The 21284-nt window shown below is 37.0% G+C and overlaps 1 protein-coding gene across 2 annotated transcripts; it reads left to right on the forward strand.

Annotated features, from left to right (window-relative positions):
* Positions 1–451: 451 nt before the first annotated feature.
* LOC128693990 (protein odr-4 homolog) lies at positions 452–20894 on the forward strand. 2 transcript variants are annotated; one of them, XM_053783955.2, is made up of 9 exons: positions 452–529; positions 1159–1463; positions 3146–3325; positions 4509–4711; positions 8191–8368; positions 13589–13870; positions 15670–15826; positions 17126–17263; positions 18126–20894. In XM_053783955.2, the coding sequence occupies exons 2-9, from the start codon at positions 1368–1370 to the stop codon at positions 18299–18301; spliced, it is 1410 nt and encodes a 469-aa protein (XP_053639930.1). In that variant the 5' UTR covers positions 452–529; positions 1159–1367; the 3' UTR covers positions 18302–20894. The 2 variants fall into 2 exon arrangements, with proteins under 2 accessions (XP_053639930.1, XP_053639931.1); XM_053783956.2 differs by lacking the exon at positions 452–529 and adding an exon at positions 606–856.
* Positions 20895–21284: the final 390 nt, after the last annotated feature.

The raw sequence follows: 21284 nt of genomic DNA on the forward strand, positions 1-21284 counted from the left end.
CATGATAACTTTCTTTCTCCTATATGTGGGTTATTTTTGCATTGTTTTGTAAAGATGCTCATCTATTGGTGATTAAAGTCTATGAGATGTAGGTGTGAACTATTATCAACATTTTAATGAAGTTAAATTTGAGTTATTTCCATGGGGTGCACAATAAAACTGTGAAACAGCATACATAAAAAAATTTAAAAATAAAAAAATCTGAAATAAAACCCTTTATTTTCCAAAAAGAAATATAGTTTTAAAATTGTTTAACAGTGGTGTTTTCATGCATGGAAAATACTAGTAATACAATGAATTTCAGTTACAATTACAGTAAAATATACACATATGAATAAATCTATAAAAAACTAATCTTGCTTTTATCAATTCATTTGTGTTATAAATATAATTATTAGTGAAAGTGAAAAGGAATGTGATGTGATGAATGTTTTAGTAACTGTGAAAGTACATTGTTTATGGCAGCTGGAGGTCTGGCAGCCCTTAAGTCTTAACAACACTGTCACTCTCAACTTCTGTGCCCTCACTGGTATGTAAATTTATTTTGGTACAGGTACACATAAGTACAATTACCATACCTAGTAACATGTAAATTACCAAGGATAACCCCGAAAAGGTCAGATAAAGTGACTTTTTCCATTGGGTTCCACTGGAATGTGGAAAGTGTTGTTCTACACCTTGTCTTGTGTGGAAGTCTTGCGCTGCTCCGTGCCTTGATTATTAATTTTCATTTTCCCTATTTTCTCACCCTGGAACATTTATCTTGACCATCGTCTGCTCGCTGCTGGACAATTGGTCGGGGCGGCATACATCATTATTTGATCCTGGGGGGGAAAAGCTTGATGTTTAGACTGAGGTAAGTAAGTAAGTGTATTCAGGTACACATAAATACAGTTACTTAAATTATCATACATAGCAACATATGTATAATTCAGTGCGGTGAAGGTGTGAGTGCCTAATAGGGAACTTATTGTTCCCTTTCCAGTGGAATCCTTGTTAGACTTGTAATTGCCGTCTATATATTTGGTCGACATATTGTCCCTGGATTCCCGGTAAATAGGGTTCAAAAAAGCGTGAGTTAAGGTCTTCCTTAACACCCCCAACAGCAGCCACAACACTCAAGGATATCAAGATTTTTTTTTTTCCGTCTCGTTGCAGTACCTGTGTGGTGTTTGAGGAGTCGTTCGACTGTGGTAATATTGTGGGTGTCGTCAGGATCTTCAAATGAGCAGGTATTCGGTGACCAGCTGACAGCTCTACACCTGCTGCTTTCTACCAGATGGTGCACCAGCACGAGTTATGCCAGTGAAAACTGTCCCCAGCCAGTAATACAGTAATTTTTTTTATATTAACCATTCTTCAAAGTTATGGGCAGGACGGTGGTAGCCGAGGACTGTCTGCAGGACAAGCTGACAGCATTAGCCAAGGCTGGCATCTTCCAGATTGGTCTTGTGATCGGTCAGGTGTGTACCATGTGCTTGCTCTGGTAAAATTAAACTTTCAGAGCATCATTTAATTGCAAAACTTTTCTATTTAACATTTTTCGTGGGAGTTTTGTTATATTGATACAAGTTTCAGACCAGGCTGTTGTCAGTTGATTTGAAATATCCACCAAACTTTAATTAACCTGACTTAACCTAAACCAGACTCTAGTACATGTATTTCAGATATTAGCCAAAGTGGCTATATACTTGCATATATGCTGACTTGTTAAGTCTAACACTATTATGCATTAGGATTTTGTTTTACCCCTACTTCCACACCTTCAGTGGAATTAAGGGCTTAGGTTTACAACTGCAGAATAAGTATTTTGACTAGAAATTGTTACTGTATTTTGAGGGATATGGGCAAAAATGTTAAATTTATTTAGGTTGGGCAGCTTGTCTGAGGCAGTCAATGCTTGGTATTGAGTCTTGTCACATATCTGGTCAAATGGTGGGATAAAGTTATTGGGTTACTCCAGATTGAGTTACATGGGTTCCGTTAAGTTAGGTCATGGTTTTTACTGTTTGCACAACAAAATATCTCGACTGTAAAACAAACTTAATATTATGCACTTCAAACCATAATGGCCAAAATCTATCACATAGCAGTCTTCTGCTTTTACCAATCGTAAAATTAGACTACAACTAGAGATTGAAGTATCCATGATCATGCCTTGAATGATGATCTGTGTTAGCAATCTCCTGGCTTCATATGTTGCAGAAATGTACACCACAATTCATAGCATAAAATATTTGTATTTCCCAAAGACTTGCTGTGTCATCACTGAGAAGCAATAATGTGTGAATTTTAGGGTTGCCCCAAATGAACACATGCAAGTGAGAAAAAATAAGCGAAGATTTTAGGAGACAGAAAAGTAAAAAAAAAAATACTGTAGTAATGGAGTAATGTTGAGGCAGAGGAAATAAGAGCAGACTACCGTGCAAGAGTGCTCTTTCCATTTCACCACATAAAGACATTTGAAATGATTGGAAAAGACTCGTGTGTCCATCCTGTTGTGGCTGGGCATTGTCCAAAGGAAACAAGTGGCTGAAGATATGAAAAGAATAGATAATTGTTTAAGGTATTAACAGTTTAAATTCAGTTTTCTCTCGAAGTATTGATACCTGTTATCAGAGAATCATTATGTGACCTTTGCTGTGTGGCCCAAATTTGTTTGGAGCTTTTTTTTTTTTTTGAGTAGAAATAATAATTTTACTTGAGTGTACCTTAGAAATATTTGTTCAGTCTTTCATTTACTGTTTTCCTATATGTAGAACCTCAATTTATTGAGTCCTGATTTCATGTATTCATTTCATATTTAACAGACAAAATCTATAACCAGACAAAATTCAAAAGCACCAAACAAAGTCCACGAAATCCAGAATTGTCCATCATTCTTAGAGTCCACTAGGTATATTCATTTTTTATTTAATGGATTTTATCCGGAATTATTCATTATTGTTGCAGTCCGCTGGGTAAATTTATTTTCGGATTTAACAAACCTAGTCTGTTAATTCCAAAAATTGTCAGTTAATGTTATGTCATGGAAAAATATTCTCATTTAGATTTAATGGACAGTTGGCTTTAATATATGCTCACACCCTCTGTTAGTCCATCAAATTGAAGGTTCACTGTATTGGAAAGATAATGTATTTTTCAGAATGCCAAAGATCGTGACTTCATTGTCCATCTGGCCCCAACACCCATTCCAGATGAAGGAGATTTGAGTTCAGAAGAGGAAGAGGCCATACCAAGTTCAAAGACAGGGCAGACTAAACCAAAGTATCCTGACTCTATTGCCAAGGTTGTCGATATTACCATATCTCAGCATACAAGACAGGTAAAGCAATAATTGTATTCTTGCATTCTGGAATATATGAACTAAAATTAGTCACAAAAAATTGCATGAATTTTTATGTAGGAATTGCACTTTTTGTATTCCTTACACTATTGCAAGTCGATTAGGACTGGTGATCCTGAATGTAATGATGTTTCTGCCATTTTAGGTTAACTTAATTAAGATTGCAGTACTCAACAGAAATTTGTATTTATAGGAGGGTTGGTGTGGGTGGGAAGAGGCATAATTAGTGAAATGATGATGTAAAGAGGGTGGTAAGAGAGAAAAATTAACATATGAAAGGTTTTCACAATGTAAAAATATATGGAAGGCAGAGAATATGGAGAGAAAGAGTTGTGAGGGTATGGAAAAGGACCTCCAGTGATAGAATGGGGGACTCTTTATCAGTACATTTTGCTGAGAATAAGAAACAGTTTTGTAGAGAGAGATTACTAAGTTCAGAAAGCCTGGGGTAGCAAATGGATTTGCTAATTAAAAGTGAAAGAGGGGAAATGTTAGATGGGGAGGGGTGTATACTGGAAAAATGGAAGCATCATGGGAAGAAAACATGGAAAATGTATTGCCAGCTCTCAAGGCCAGGGTAGATCTTATTACAGTACAGTACTATTTCTGTTGTGCTTACAACTTATGGAAACTTTCATGTACATTGATTTCATCTAGAAATGCAAATGTTCATCATAGCAAGAAATTCCTCATTTAATTGTTATAGGCTGTGGGAATCTCTGGTTATATATGTTTTCTTGATAATTTTTTATAGTATTTTGTGGGATGAAAAGATAAATTGATTCGATTATATCCCACCAGTCTCAGATTCTGGGGTAGCTGTCTGCTTATTAGAATATATTGTATAGATTGTAAACACGGACAAAGGTCTCTAACAACCCTTCATCATATAACCAAATTAAACCCAACTTTTCTTAATCCAAAAGTTTCAAGAATATATTTGCTATTTTGCCTTCATTTTAGTGCAGCAAATGCTCAGTGTCAATAATTTATTGGTTTGTGGCATACATAACATTATGCTCATTTTGCTTATTTGTATTTTTTCCTCAAAGTACATCTCCAGCTTTTGTTTTATTCCTATTTGTATATTGTATTTTTTGAGAAAATAAGTATGTACATTATTAAAAACTTTAGTTCATTAACTTCAAAAATTAATCCTTAGGTTGTACGCATGCTGCCAGGTGGGCTGGATATTATTGGCATCTACGTGGTAGCACCTCTAGCAGAGTTCAGTTCATCTGTCAGCCAATTTAAGCTCCGTTCTGTTCTGTCAGTGGTTCACAAGACAGCATCTAGAATTCTGTTAGACACTGCAGAAGTTAGAACTGAGAAAGTTATCATTCATGTATGCACACAGACATTCAAGTAAGGATAAAATTTATTTTGCTACAAGTATTTTTCTGTTTGTTGCATTTATACAGGTATAGGTACAGTATTTAAAGTGCTTTAAACAACTCAAGATTTTAATTTATTATATTCATTTGCTTCTTTCCAAGCTTGTTACTGTCCATTAAGGATTATGTCTGCATCTTGTTGCCTTTTGTCAGTCCCCAGTCAAAATCCTATATGTAAAGTCTAATGTTCCTTCGTTGCAAAACTGCCATGATACTGTCTATACTGTTTGGTTTGCTTTCATTTTCCTGACCCTGCAACCTATGGAGTAACCTGATGTTAGCAAAGCCAACACTTTCCAGTGGTCGTCCTTCTTAATCGAGCCCTTTTTATAGTCTTCAGACTGGTTACTTCTTTTGATCTATCCTTTCCCCTCTCATTATCTTCACTATGATCATGTCTCTTCCACCTTGGGGAGATACTGATGATTTGAGCATGTCCGCTCTTTCCCATTCTGTCTCTCATAACTGCACAGGACATCCACTCCATCTGTTTTAATGGATAGTGTTGACAGGGACACTTGCCAGATTTGGCTAGTATTTTCATGGAGGAGTTACAGTAGACCGTCATTTAGCACTGTAGTTACGTTCCTGAAAATGCCGTGTTGGGTAAAATCGTGTTAGATGAACTGAAGAACTTACTGGAAAAATAGGTTACTTTCCTGGGAGCCCCCCAAAAAGTCAAACAACTTTTTTTTAGGCCTCCACATATTGCAAAAATAAAAGTGAATATGTAGTTGTAGTTCATTGTTGTGATGTATTATGTTTTTTACTGCTTAAGACTACAAATGTAACACAAATAATAGCATTTATTACCTTAAATTGTGGGTGCTGGTGTTTGTGGATGATTGTGAAGAGAGTGGAGAGTTATGTTGTGGCCCTACTGGGGTGAGGTGGATGGTAGAGGTTCTGGTACTAAAGTCGATAGTTGTACTGGAGTGTCTAACTTTGTCATTCAGTCAGTCAGTCATTTAGTAAGTTAGCCATTAAGTCAGTCACACAAACTCATATTTGCCTCTTTTTCTGTGTACAAAGTAATACTTCATTACAGCTACAGGTTATCTCTTGTCTAATACCTTTGTTTCTTTGTTAATTCTAAGACTTAAGTGCTTATACCTTTTCGTGCCACTTTCAGCAACACTGGTATGGCTACTGGGTGTCATGATTGCTTGGCAGATACAAGATATAGTAATTAAAATATCATAACACAATTCACAAACACAGCTGCCTTGTAGCAGAGAAAGACTGGACTGAACACGTATGAATTACGAACGCTGGGATGGTGGGGTGGTGTCCGGGAGTGGTAGGGGATGGCGGGAGGGCTCCTCAGCTGCTCCACAACAAGGCAGCCGCTTGAGCAAAAGAGAATTTTTTTTTCCCTCCCACAAACTGAACCGTGTTAAATTAATTATACAACGTGTTACATAAAATTCTGCTGCAATTCTTCAGTCGTGCAATACTTAAATCGTGCCAAATAAACTCGTGCTAAATGACGATCTACTGTATATGCACTTCTTGCAGCCATCATCTACATTGCTTCTCTTCCTAATACTTTTGTTGTAGTCTACGATTCTCAAAGTGAATTTCAAGCTCTTCAGAACTTTCACTCCTCACATCCCATAGTCCTTAGCATTCAATGCTGTTTGTGCTGCCTCTTCAGCAAAAGTAAAGACATTGTCTTTTCCAAGGCCCCTGGTCATTTTGTTGTCTGGGTAATTAACTGACTCCTGCACATTCCACAGCTCAGGACTTATCCATCTCTCACAGAGATACACCCTATTCAGACTATTTTCCAGCATACAGGATCAATGGTAACATCGTTGATATAGATTACAGGGCAACAAGTTATTTGTGATCAAACCACAGTTGACTTTTCGGCCAATTTCTTTCACTGCTGTCATGTGTGAGAAAAGTCTATAGCACAACTGTGTGTTTGCCAAGCAACACTCACATGAAAGAAACACATGAAATACTAGGGTAAATAATGTCAGATGACCTGTCTTTTAAAGAACAATAAAACAAAGGGTGCAAAGCCAGGAAAATGTCAGGGTGGATAATGAAAACTTTCATAACAAGAGAAATAATGCCAATGGTTTTACTATTCAAATCAATGGTGCTCTCTGGCTTGGTAGTAGGTTGGTAGGCAGCAACCACCCAGGGAGTTAATACCTTCCTGCCAAGTGGAAGAGAATCATTTCTCTGTAAGCATTGTGTATTGTAAAAATGTTGGGGGCAAGGGGCAAGTAACCACTTCTGTATAAATTACTACATGTAAAAAGAAAGACTTTTTTCTTTTTAGATTGCCCTGCCTAGGTGGGACATGGCCATTCCTTTCAGAAATAATAATAATAATACTTGTTCTTAAGCCAGACTCGAGTCCTGGAGGTGGAAGGTACAGTTCCTGCATTCTGAATAAGGGGTGGGGATGTTGCAGGTTGGAGGGGCATCTGAGCTGTAATGTCGGCACACATCTGGCAAGACAGTGATAGGGCTAGTAATGGTGAAAGTGCTTTCTTTTTTGGGCCACATTATCTCGGTGGAAGACGGCTGGTGTTTTAAAATATGGCTAAGATAATTAGCCAAAATTAATTGTAATATATAGATCCAAAAGTTAACTTGACATGAAGGAAAAGAATAGCCTCGTGTTATAAGATTGTCCAAGCCCTGACTATTCAAAGCTATGTTGCATCATAATTATTATATATGCATTTAAGTAATATATATGTTTTTAGTTTTCTGATTTGATTTGATTTTTTTTGTAACAAATATATTTTATACATTGCCCCCTTTGTCATGTATTGAACCATTAGCAAGACTGTCAAGATAGTCTTATTGATAAGATGCTTTTGGCAGCAAAGCAGTTATTTATTGGTGCCAGAAGAAACATTAGATTGTTTAATGGTGTGGGACTTCACAAAATGGCATTTGCATTCTTAGTAGGATTGCTCAAATTGCAGTGTATTGCAGTTTTCACTCGCATATCTGAACTAATTGTAGTAAGAAGAAAATATGTGGATATATGTTAATTTTTTGGTGGTTCAGTTATTTTTTTCAAGGTTTATAGAACATGTGTTTGTGTTATGATGCCAACTGTCAAGTCATTTGAAAAATTTAGAGAAAAATAAAATAAGAAAATCTTTTGTTCTTTCCCCCAAAGGATTGCTTAAGTATTTTGTGTATCTGTTCTGGCAGGTGGATATGACAACTTTGATTCAAATTAAGGGAGGGTCTAAGAACCAGCTCTGGAAATTAAACACCCAGTATACCTCAAGGGAGGGCCTGAGAACCACCTCTGAAAATTAAGCACCAGATTTATTCTGAAGCAGATTTATTCTGAACTGCATTCTCTTCATCAGCATTCTCCACTGGGCATGAAGAGCACTGTATTCACGAATAAGGTTGTTTAGAGTTATTAATCTTTGAGTTAATAATTAACAAAAATTTTATTTCTAGGGTCACATGCAAAACTGTGGATGTATGTCCCACTTCTCCCAGTGTGCAGTCAAGTGCAGAACTCAAATTCCAGCGAGGAGGTATCAAGTGGCAGCAGTTGAGTTTCTCATACAATATTAACCTTAACTTTTGGCTTCCAAAGGACAAGTCATCACAGTCTCTCTTCAAAACTGTTCTTGTAAGTCCATACAAAAGTTATTAACCAGGCTTTTATTTGATGTTTCAATTTAGAGGTGTGTTTTCCTTTTTTTATGCTTGCCAATTAGTCGAGTAAAAAAAAATTCATGTGAAAAGGTTGCAGTATTTATTTGACAGAATAACAAAAGTGACAAGGGTGAGAGCATTTCTAGACCAGTGAAAAGGATGCAGAAAAATGAGTAGGTTGGAATTCCAGTGCCTGCACTCTCAAGGAGGGGTTTGGGATATTTGCTGTTTGGAGAGACATCTGAGCTGTTGTATCTGCACACCTCTGGCAAGACAGTGATATTGTGAATGATGGTGAAAGTTTCTTTTTCGGGTCACCCTGCCTAGGTGGGAGACAGCCATCGTGTTTGAAAAAAAAAATACTGTATTTAGATCTATGTAAATGATGCACTGCTGTTGGTAAGCTCATGTCCAGTTGAGGTGAGCATGTGCATGAGGCAAAACAGGAGGCAAGTTTGTCATTTCATCCATTGCAGTATTATTATTTTTTATTATCAGTAGTTGCCGTAGAATTGTTTGGCTCTTCATTGAAACTTGGCTCTCGCTAAGATCAATAGGTAGACCTTTGTAATGGGTGCAGTTGCAAGTTCTGGACAGTGCAGTGCTGTTAAGCCTTCATAAACAGCTGTTGCACACTCACACTTTCCATATTTGTAATTTAGTAAGTCACAAGTGCCATGGCTGAAATATGGTTTGCCAGACTGGAGAATTTTGACTGCAGTTGTTTGTATCGATAGTGAAGGCACTTAGGAGAAGCCTACAAATACAAAATCATTTTATATAAAAATGCTGGAAGATAGAAGTGTAAGCAGAATATAAGAATAGTAAGGTATTGGTAAACAGGAAGGGTACAGAATGCACGAATATATAAAAGATATGAAATAGTGGAGATATCCAAAGATACGAGGTAGAGACTGCAGAGTGGGTTCATAGATGTACAAATTTTTAAACTGATTTGAACATGGAGAGCCTAGCTGATGACTGAATTGAAAAAAAAAATATTCAGGATTGAAGTGCAAGTAAGATGACAATTGATAGGTTAACAATACCATGGAGAGACGTTAATTATAATTTTTAGTATTTTCACATGAAAAATGATGAAGAAATTTGGAGGACAACTGGGAAAGATCTCGCAAAGAACTTGTGAAAATAGGACATAATTAATTCAGGATGCCAGGATTTTTTTTTCTTTTAGTATAATAGCAGGACATGGCTAATGTTACAACAAAAATTAAACTATAGATCTTTTCTGACAGCTCATCTTCCCCCCCCCCCCCCCCCCCCCAAGTCAGCCATCTCCCACCAAGGCAGGGTGACCCAGGAAAAAAGAAAATCCCCAAAAAGAAAATACTTTCATAATCATTCAAACTTTCACCTCGCTTTCACCTCATGAGGGCAGTAAATGTATTGATGACATGCATGAATGGGATGAAAGTCTACTGTTTGCTCATCCCCATTTTTATGGGGGATCATTGCAGGACCATTCTTTCCCAAATTTATAACCTTTTGCTATTGTTTCATAGTTTTTAAGGTATAGCTGCTAAGTTCCCTGGAAATCATAACAATTACAGCATCTTGCTGAAGTATATTTAATACAATGTATATTTGGTTTTAACACTTAAGTTATTTGTGCATAATTTTTATGTATAGTATGTTGATAATGTTTATGTAAAGACAAAGATAGGCTTGATTTTTTTTTTTTTTTTTTTTTTAACACACTGGCTGATTCCCACCAAGGCAAGGTGGCCCGAAAAAGAAAAACTTTCACCATCATTCACTCCATCACTGTCTTGTCAGAAGGGTGCTTTACACTACAGTTTTTAAACTGCAACATCAACACCAATCCTTCAGAGTGCAAGCGCTGTACTTCCCATCTCCAGGACTCGAGTCCGGCCTGCCGGTTTCCCTGAATTCCTTCATAAATGTTACGTTGCTCACACTCCAACAGCACGTCAAGTATTAAAAACCATTTGCCTCCATTCACTCCTATCAAACACGCTCACGCATGCCTGCTGGAAGTCCAAGCCCCTCGCACACAAAACCTCCTTTACCCCCTCCCTCCAACATTTCCTAGGCCGACCCCTACCCCGCCTTCCTTCAACTATAGACTGATACACTCTTGAAGTCATTCTGTTTTGCTCCATTCTCTCTACATGTCTGAACCACCTCAACAACCCTTCCTCAGCCCTCTGGACAACAGTTTTGGTAATCCCGCATCTCCTCCTAACTTCCAAACTCCGAATTCTCTGCATTATATTCACACCACACATTGCCCTCAGACATGACATCTCCACTGCCTCCAGCCTTCTCCTCGTTGCAACATTCATCACCCATGCTTCACACCCATATAAGAGCGTTGGTAAAACTATACTCTCATACATTCCCCTCTTTGCCTCCAAGGACAAAGTTCTTTGTCTCCACAGACTCCTAAGTGCACCGCTCACCCTTTTCCCCTCATCAATTCTATGATTCACCTCATCTTTCATAGACCCATCGGCTGACATGTCCACTCCCAAATATCTGAATACATTCACCTCCTCCATACTCTCTCCCTCCAATCTGATATCCAATCTTTCATCACCTAATCTTTTTGTTATCCTCATAACCTTACTTTTTCCTGTATTCACTTTTAATTTTCTTCTTTTGCATACCCTACCAAATTCATCCACCAACCTCTGCAACTTCTCTTCAGAATCTCCCAAGAGCACAGTGTCATCAGCAAAGAGCAACTGTGACAACTCCCACTTTGTGTGATTCTTTATCTTTTAACTCCACGCCTCTTGCCAAGACCCTCGCATTTACTTCTCTTACAACCCCATCTATAAATATATTAAACAACCACTGTGACATCACACATCCTTGTCTAAGGCCTACTTTTACCGAGAAATAATCTCCCTCTTTCCTACATACTCTAACTTGAGCCTCACTATCCTCGTAAAAACTCTTCACTGCTTTCAGTAACCTACCTCCTACACCATACACCTGCCACATTGCCCCCCTATCCACCCTGTCATATGCCTTTTCCAAATCCATAAATGCCACAAAAACCTCTTTAGCCTTATCTAAATACTGTTCACTTATATGTTTCACTGTAAACACCTGGTCCACACACCCCCTACCTTTCCTGAAGCCTCCTTGTTCATCTGCTATCCTATTCTCCATCATACTCTTAATTCTTTCAATAATAACTCTACTATACACTTTACCAGGTATACTCAACAGACTTATCCCCCTATAATTTTTGCACTCTCTTTTGTCCCCTTTGCCTTTATACAAAGGAACTATGCATGCTCTCTGCCAATCCCTAGGTACCTTACCCTCTTCCATACATTTATTAAATAATTGCACCAACCACTCCAAAACTATATCCCCACCTGCTTTTAACATTTCTATCTTTATCCCATCAATCCCAGCTGCCTTACCCCCTTTCATTTTACCTACTGCCTCACGAACTTCCCCCACACTCGCAACTGGCTCTTCCTCACTCCTACAAGATGGTATTCCTCCTTGCCCTATACACGAAATCACAGCTTCCCTATCTTCATCAACATTTAACAGTTCCTCAAAATATTCCTTCCATCTTCCCAATACCTCTAACTCTCCATTTAATAACTCTCCTCTCCTATTTTTAACTGACAAATCCATTTGTTTTCTAGGCTTCCTTAAATTGTTAATCTCGCTCCAAAACTTTTTCCTATTTTCAACAAAATTTGTTGATAACATCTCACCCACTCTCTCATTTGCTCTCTTTTTACATTGCTTCACCACTCTCTTAACCCCTCTCTTTTTCTCCATATACTCTTCCCTCCTTGCATCACTTCTACTTTGTAAAAACTTCTCATATGCTCACTTTTTCTCCCTTACTACTCTCTTTACATCATCATTCCACCAATTGCTCCTCTTCCCTCCTGCACCCACTTTCCTGTAACCACAAACTTCTGCTGAACACTCTAACACAACATTTTTAAACTTACCCCATACCTATTCGACCCCATTGCCTATGCTCTCATTAGCCCATCTATCCTCCAATAGCTGTTTATATCTTACCCTAACTGCCTCCTCTTTTAGTTTATAAACCTTCACCTCTCTCTTCCCTGATGCTTCTATTCTCCTTGTATCCCATCTACCTTTTACTCTCAGTGTAGCTACAACTAAGAAGTGATCTGATATATCTGTGGCCCCTCTATAAACATGTACATCCTGAAGTCTACTCAACAGTCTTTTATCTACCAATACATAATCCAACAAACTACTGTCATTTTGCCCTACATCATATCTTGTATACTTATTTATCCTCTTTTTCTTAAAATATGTATTGCCTATAACTAAACCCCTTTCTATACAAAGTTCAATCAAAGGGCTCCCATTATCATTTACACCTGGCACCCCAAACTTACCTGCCACACCCTCTCTAAAAGTTTCTCCTACTTTAGCATTCAGGTCCCCTACCACAATTACTCTCTCACTTGGTTCAAAGGTTTCTATACATTCACTTAACATCTCCCAAAATATCTCTCTCTCCTCTACATTCCTCTCTTCTCCAGGTGCATACACACTTATTATGACCCACTTTTTGCATCCAACCTTTACTTTAATCCACATAATCCTTACATTTACACATTCATATTCTCTCTTCTCCTTCCATAACTGATCCTTCAACATTACTGCTACCCCTTCCTTAGCTCTAACTCTCTCAGATACTCCAGATTTAATCCCATTTATTTTCCCCCACCGAAACTCCCCTACCCCCTTCAGCTTTGTTTCACTTAGGGCCAGGACATCCAACTTCTTTTCATTCATAACATCAGCAATCATCTGTTTCTTGTCATCCGCACTACATCCACGCATATTCAAGCATCCCAGTTTTATAAATTTTTTCTTCTCGTTTTTAGTAAATGTCTACAGAAGGGGTTACTAGCCCATCGCTCCCGGCATTTTAGTCGCCTCATACGACACGCATGGTTTACGGAGGAAAGATTCTTTTCCACTTCCCCATGGACAATAGAAGAAATAAAGAAGAACAAGAGCTTTTTAGAAAATGGAGAAAAACCTAGATGTATGTATATATATAGGCATGTGCGTGTCTGTGAAGTGTGACCAAAGTGTAAGTAGGAGTAGCAAGTGATTACCAGTATTTAATTACAGCAGATTCTTATTTCCTGCTCATATTTATCATATTTATATATTTTTTCAGGCTTTAATCAAACCATGGGCAAACAAAGTAGCAGAAAGCCTGATTCTCATTGACTCAACGCTTCCCGACAATGATGATCCATTGAACTCAAGCGTAGATGAAAAACCTTCCAAGAAAAAGGGTAGTAGTAGAGGCATGATGGAATTAGCACCCCCGAAGGTCTTCATTGCAGAAATTCTTGACACTTGTACTCCTTCAGCTAGAACACAAGGGCTGATTGAAAGCTCTGGTTGTGTGCGACTCTCTGGAACATTAGCTGGATTGGCATTTGTGTACCCAAAGGTAAGTTTTTTTTTTTTTAACAAACCGGCCGTATCCCACCAAGGCAGGGTGGCACAAAAAGAAAAATGAAAGTTTCTCTTTTTAAATTTAGTAATTTATACAAGAGAAGGGGTTACTAGCACCTTGCCCCCGGTATTTTAGTCTCCCCTTACAACACGCATGGCTTACGGAGGAAGAATTCTGTTCCACTTCCCCATGGAGTTTATTTTTATTCTTTCTTTCTTTCTTTCAACAAACCGGCCGTATCCTATCGAGGCAGGGTGGCCCAAAAAGAAAAACAAAAGTTTCTCTTTTTTAAATTTAGTAATTTATACAGGAGAAGGGGTTACTAGCCCCTTGCTCCTGGCATTTTAGTCTTTATTTTTATTATTAGGTTTAAATTTTATTATATTGTCAATGATCTCCTGACAGGGAAAGGAAAATCGATGAAATGGCAATTTTTTTTTTTTCAACACCATGGTCGTCTCCCACTGAGGCCAGGTGACCCAAAGAAGAGTAAACTTAGTTTTTCCTCTTTTTACATTTAGTAATTTATACAGATGGAGTTACTAGCCCAAGTGGCAAAGGTAAAAGTTGCGAATCATGCTTAATAAAGCTCTACACAGACCCCCAAATGTTGTCCCAATGAAAGCATGTTTTGCAACTTACCTTTATCTCATTCACATTCTGGAAATTTGTGACTTGAATGCTCCAACTAATTTTTATTTGATCAGTTAGGTTTCCATTTAGAAAGGATGTGTTTCAGTCTCTTTATAAATTTAGTAATGTAGTATACAGAAGGGGGGTTACTAGCCCTTGCTCCCAGCATTTTAGTCACTTCTTATGACACACATGGCTTAAGGAGAAAGAATTCTCTTAATAATGTTATTTTACTAATATTGTAGTACTGTTCAATACTAAAACCTTGTGTACTTGAAAATATTCTAGATTTCAAAACAAACATTGATAACAATGTAATGACTGAGAAAAGGATTGAAAAAAATTTTGCAGACAGTGGGTAGGAGCCCAGAGAAGCTTAGTGGACAGTGATTGATTCATTAACTCCATGGTGAAGATTTAGAAGCCATAAAATATTAGAGATAATGCAAGCACAATGGTCCTATTGTATTTTCTTTATTATCTCCTTTGGTGATAATATTACAATTCATAAGGAAAAAAGTTCATTGGGTTTAGCAAATCAATTAACCATATTCACAAAAAGATTATATAGGCAAGCTGGATTTTGATCTGCTAGTGCCCCTCTCTGTCTTCTTATATACAGTAGTGTAACTCTATTAACATCAATAATAAGTCTTTTAAGATTAAAAAGTATATGTCCAGTAATTCCATTGAGTGTATTCTATGACAGGTTTAGACTGCTTGCACTACATCAGAATTTGCACTCTCATACAGTGCCAAACTACAGTATTTACCTAACAAGAAAATGCTAATGATACAGTGTATGTAATGGTTTTTACACTCTATTACATAGTAGCAGCTCTTGAAGACTGGTATCCTGATACAGTGAAGGACTCTTAATCCAAGGAATTGAGCTACCTTCTCCTTAAATCAAACCTTGATTACTCCCCTCCCTTCTATTCCCCAGATGCTTTATGAGCCTTATGAATTTAGTGCTTTTCATAATACAAATATGTGGTCTGGACAAAGCTATTGCCCAGACACCAGACTTGCAATCACAAGACACTTCTCTAGACAACTAGTGGAGTTGGTGTTTGTTACTTATTTTAGAGTTTATGCTGGTTTTATATGTTGTGTATAATAGTTTTATAAGGTTTGATGTACCATTTTCTTTAATTCAGGCAACGGTGGGAGAAGCTCGTGCTGCTGTTTTGGTTGATCTAGTGCGTTCTGTTGTGGCTCGTTGGGAGATGCACTGTGATTCTCTTGTGGATGAACCGCCCTCCCACCTCACTGGTCCCATCATCCATGAGCCTCCACGACGAGTGTTTTTGGAAGGTAAAAATGTTTTAGATAATTTGTGTTAGGTCAAAAATCCAGAAAATATATACGTATTACACACATTCATACAGATTGGATTTTATCCAGTTTTTATTGGTTTTCCTATTTTTAAGACTAAAAACATAGTCAACCAATATGCAAAAACCTGTTAAGTGATAGAGAAAATTGTTACCTTTTAGAGAAAAGGTTTTCAGGAGGGTCATTTACCACTTCATCCTTGTAAGACTATCAGACTGCTGGTAGACTATTCCAAAAAACTTCCTGGCATATCATCAGTATAAAATATTATGATTGAAGTTATTCTTTTCTACAAATTTAAACAAAAAATTAGTTTTATTACCCATGTACTTTTCAGCATAAAACTGCAAGACTTGCATAGAATAGTCCCCAATATTAGAAAGGTAAAATATTTTACACATGGCTGATAAACCAAGGAAAATAATCATTACAGCACAGTGCAGTATGGATGGTATTGCTCCTTATAATTTCATCATTTATTATTCATGTTTAATGTTTACAACTTTTTTTTCATTTACAAATGATTAACCTATGAAATGCTCTACAATAAATGTAAATCACTCTGTAAATAGCCTTGGAAGACCATTTAATGTGTTCCAAAATCACAGTGTCAGGGAAAAATTGCTTTCATGTTTTCTACTTTTTATTTAATATCATCATTCCAAATGTTCTAGGTAGTAGGTTGGTAGACAGCAACCGCCCAGGGAGGTACTACCGTCCTGCCAAGTGAGTGTAAAACGAAAGCCTGTAATTGTTTTACATGATGGTAGGATTGCTGGTGTCCTTTTTTCTGTCTCATAAACATGCAGGATTTCAGGTATGTCTTGCTACTTCTACTTACACTTAGGTCACACTACACATACATGTACAAGCATATATATACACACCCCTCTGGGTTTTCTTCTATTTTCTTTCTAGTTCTTGTTCTTGTTTATTTCCTCTTATCTCCATGGGGAAAGTGGAACAGAATTCTTCCTCCGTAAGCCATGCGTGTTGTAAAAGGCGACTAAAATGCCGGGAGCAAGGGGCTAGTAACCCTTTCTCCCATATAAATTACTAGATTTAAAAAGAGAAACTTTCGTTTTTCTTTTTGGGCCACCCAGCCTTGGTGGGATATGGCCGATTTGTTGGAAAAAAAAAAAAACCAAATGTAATTTTGGGCTCTGCTTAGCATGTCTGATTAGTGCATTTTTAATGCTCTGTTTCATGTAAAGTGTTACGTTGAAAGTGGGTTTAATGAGGGTACTTGGTCATCTCTCCATTCCTTTCTTTTTAAAGGTGGTGGACTACCTGTGAGCTTGTGTGATTATCTGTTCCCTGGAGACACATGTGCTGATGCTTGCCAGTCAGCTAAGGAGCTACTTGGTGTCAGTGTTCGTAAGGAACATGTGGATGATACTCTGGAAACTCTTGCAGGTAAGGAGTTTTATATCATCATTGAGCTATTTTTTTTTTTTTTCTGAGTTATAAACAGTGAAAGATTAGTGTGCTTATTATAATATAGCACTGGCTTACTGTAAGTATTTTGCTAAATCTGTCTTGACTTACCTATTTTATAAAACACAAACATGGCTCCAAGATGTCAAGATATTTTACAGCTGTCAGATTCATGCCAGATTGCACGAGACCATGATGGATCTATAATTTAAAAAGTTGATTTTGTTGGTTGACAATATTGATGTTTTACAGTTTTACTGTAAACTTTATAAATAAAATCATTCTAATATGTTAGCAACACTACGCATTAAAATAACCTTAGGTACATGTACGTGTATAAAAGCAACTGTTTAGTTGGATGACTTGGCCAAGTTGTGAAAGTTTTACTCTCTACATTATGCATGTTTACTAATACTTATTTCGTATGTACCATTTTACAAAATTAAATATTGATTTGATGCCTTTACCAAATAAAGTTAACTGTATAGTTTTTTTATGCACAAGATCTTGTTAGAGGTAAACTTATTCTCTCACTATCTGCCAGTTGGTTGACAGTGAGGGAGGCTGTTACTGGCTGTGATCATGATCATATTGGCAACATACTAGAAGCACAGATTAAAATAGTTAAATATTTTTTATTCATTGTTAGCCATTGTTTATTCCCCCCCCCCCCTTTTTTTTTTTTTTTTTTTTTAGATACTGTACTGTACTTGTATTTGTGTAATTGAAAACTTTAAATTCAGTCATACAGTACTTGTAGGGTTACTGGATATATATAATCTGATTTTTAGGTCAAATATTTCTATTTTGATTCTTTCTAAGCATTCATTTTTTTCATCAGATGCTTCAGAAGTAATGGACACAAGTGATGCTGATGAGGCTAAGCATCTTGGTGTTGAAGGCTCACATCGAGAAGACACTTGTTCTGTCACATACATACTGTTAGCTATTGTTATAGCTGTGCTGGGCATTGCAGTATCTTATGTTTCACTGAGAGGAACAAGATCATTAACCTAAGGTTACACATCATTTTTTTAGATATCAAGAAAGAAGGCAAGTTTTTCCCTCTTGGTAACAGTGTTTAGGTTCCTAGACTCGTGTGAATATTACAAGGTAAAGATGTGCATTATGAGGGAGATTTCTCTGTTAAATTATGAGAAATCTATGTTGATCAGGTGATTGATTTTAATTTTTTATGTACTGTAATTGCTTTTCATTGTTATGTGGGATGGTTGGGAATGTGGTTTTTTCACAATGAATTAATTTCTTTTTTATAAATCCTGGCTTATACTGATTATTTTGGGTGTTTTATGTTAGTCTTCAACAACTGTTTGAAAATCCTTAAAATAAACCAGTAATTTAATTACTTATTGTCCTATATTTTTGGGAATGGATATATATACATGTATATTTGAAGTTAGTAAATACATTAATTTCCTAACATGCTTTAACCCTTTCAGGGTTTTTGACGTACTAGTACATCTAAATTCTAGCGCCCTCAAATCTAGCGAGAGAAAGCTGGTAGGCCTACATATGAAAGAATGGGTCTATGTGGTCAGTGTGCACAGTATAAAAAAAATCCTGGAGCACACAGTACGTAATGAGAAAAAAAAAACTTTGACCGTGTTTTGGGATTAAAACAGCGACTTTGCACTGTATTTCCGTTTGGTATTTACTGTTGTATTCTAGAATGGAAGACATATTACAGAAATTGAGATGATTTTGACTGGTTTTACAATGAAAAAAGTACCTTGAAATTGAGCTCAAAGTAGCAGAAATGTTCGATTTTTACCCAAGTTCAAAAGTAAACAAATCATGCTGAGCGTCCAATACACATCAACTAGCGAGTCTTATATTCTTTCACAAGTGAGCCGATGTTATTTATACTATTTCTGCACTAATGCAGTAGTCTGCATAACAGTAAATCTTCTATTTTTTGTGAAATAAAAATTCACTGTGGAAAGCAAAAGAAATGTAAGAGGGGCGTGGGGACGTGACTAATGAACAGAGGAAATGTTATTTTAGTGCCAGGAATGTCTTTCTTGTTTATTCTGGACCCTATTTGGAAATTGGCATCTTTTTAAATTTGTGTGAAATTGGCAAAATTGCTAAATTCTGACCACTGTATTGGATAGTTGAAATTGGTAAATGGGTGGTTTCTTGTACTCATTTGATAGAAAAAATGGAATTCTAGCAAAATAGTTATGATTTTTGTCAGCTAGTACACTGGAAGTGGCCAAAAATAGGGCTCAAAGTTGGCAAAATCGCTGATGCGTAAACATCATTGAGACCGCTAACTTTGCGAGAGCATAATTCCGTAAGTTTTCCATCAAATTTCATACTTTTGGTGTCATTATGATCGGGAAAAGATTCTCTATCTTTTCATAAGATTTTTTTTTTTTTTTTTTTTTTTTTTTTTTTTTTTTTTTTTTTTTTTGAAATTTGGGCGACCCTGAGAACAAGTCTGGGAGAGGGCCTGGGGACCCTGAAAGGGTTAAGTATGCCGTACTTAAAGTATGGTATACTTTTGATATACTTGTTAGGAAATTAATGTATTTTAATACACAAGTCCACATCCCTTTATCTGAAACCCTTGGGGCCAGTAATGTTTTGAATTTCAGAATTTTTCGAAGTTCAGAATGATTCTCAATGCCGCCATTTGGCGGCGTGACCCAGCACTGAGACGACTGACGCTCCTTCAGTTTTCGGAACTTTTCCAATTTAAGAATTTCGGATAAAGGGTTGTGGACCTGTATAACATTTGCTTATAATGTATATTGCATTTTGCCAGTGCATTCCCTCAGCTACATTTTGATGTATTTTTTATCTGTCCATATCCAGAATAATCAGTATACGATGTTAGTGTTTCTGCAAATTCAATGTAAGTCGAATGTTCAGTATTCATAATCTATTTTCCTATAAGAAACAATGTAAAATGGATTGGTGTGTTCCCAAGCTCTAATTTTCCTAAATAATTTTTAGTTAATTTTGTCCACAACAAATTTTTGCCCAATATTTTACATTCGGTACTGTTCCTTTTTACTTGCATATAGTAATAAATTATTGTATAGATATGTGTGTGAGTAAGTGCATGAGCATGTGAATTTGTGTGTGTGTGTGTGTGTGTGAGAGGAACTGAATGTGTGAAAGAGTGGCAGACAGACAGGCAGTGCAGTGTAGTGCATGAAGGTGGCGGGGATTATGTGAGGGAGGGCATTGTAAGGTCCTGCACCTTACCCACTGAAACTTGTACAGGACATGTGAACAGGTCACTCCTCAATGGCATACCAACCCCCACCCAACCCCCTTCCCATCCCATTCCACTCTTCCCCAGTCCTCTTCCTAGGGTCACCAGCCTGAGGTAGTGATCTTCCTGGGCTCCCAGGTAACTCAACCACCTCACTTCCTTACCAAGCACCCTTATGTCTTCCTTTGCCTGCCAACCATGACGTCAATAATAAATCTACAGTTCTTGCTTAATCTCTACAAAAATGAATGTGAATTCTGTATACATGCCTAAAATAAAAATGCATGAAGTTGGGTACATTTGGTAAAAAAAAAAAAAAACAATTTTTTTATAATTCATCCTTAACCCTTAAACGGTCCAAACGTATATATACGTTCACTCGCGTAGCGCCCAAACTTTTTTGAGGAAAAAAAAACAGTCTTTTCTTTTAAAAGGAAAAAAGAGCATATGGTACCCAGGCATCCCCAGTTATTTTAATATGGCACACAGTGAGTGTGCACACCCATTCTCTCATGTCTAGGTGACTCAGGCTTATTGTGGCAATGTTGAATGAATGACAAAGAAAACGTATATATACGTTTGGGGCGCTACGCGCGTGGACGTATATATACGTTTGGACCGTTTAAGGGTTAATAAAAATGTAAATATTAAAATCTATGGTTTTTTACCAAATCTCTATCAGACAAATGTAAGCTCTGTTCATTGATAACATGAACATACACAAAATATGAATGTATTTGGTAAAAAAAAAAA

Source organism: Cherax quadricarinatus, chromosome 33, assembly GCF_038502225.1.
Source record: "Cherax quadricarinatus isolate ZL_2023a chromosome 33, ASM3850222v1, whole genome shotgun sequence".
Classification (NCBI taxonomy): Eukaryota; Metazoa; Arthropoda; class Malacostraca; order Decapoda; family Parastacidae; genus Cherax; species Cherax quadricarinatus.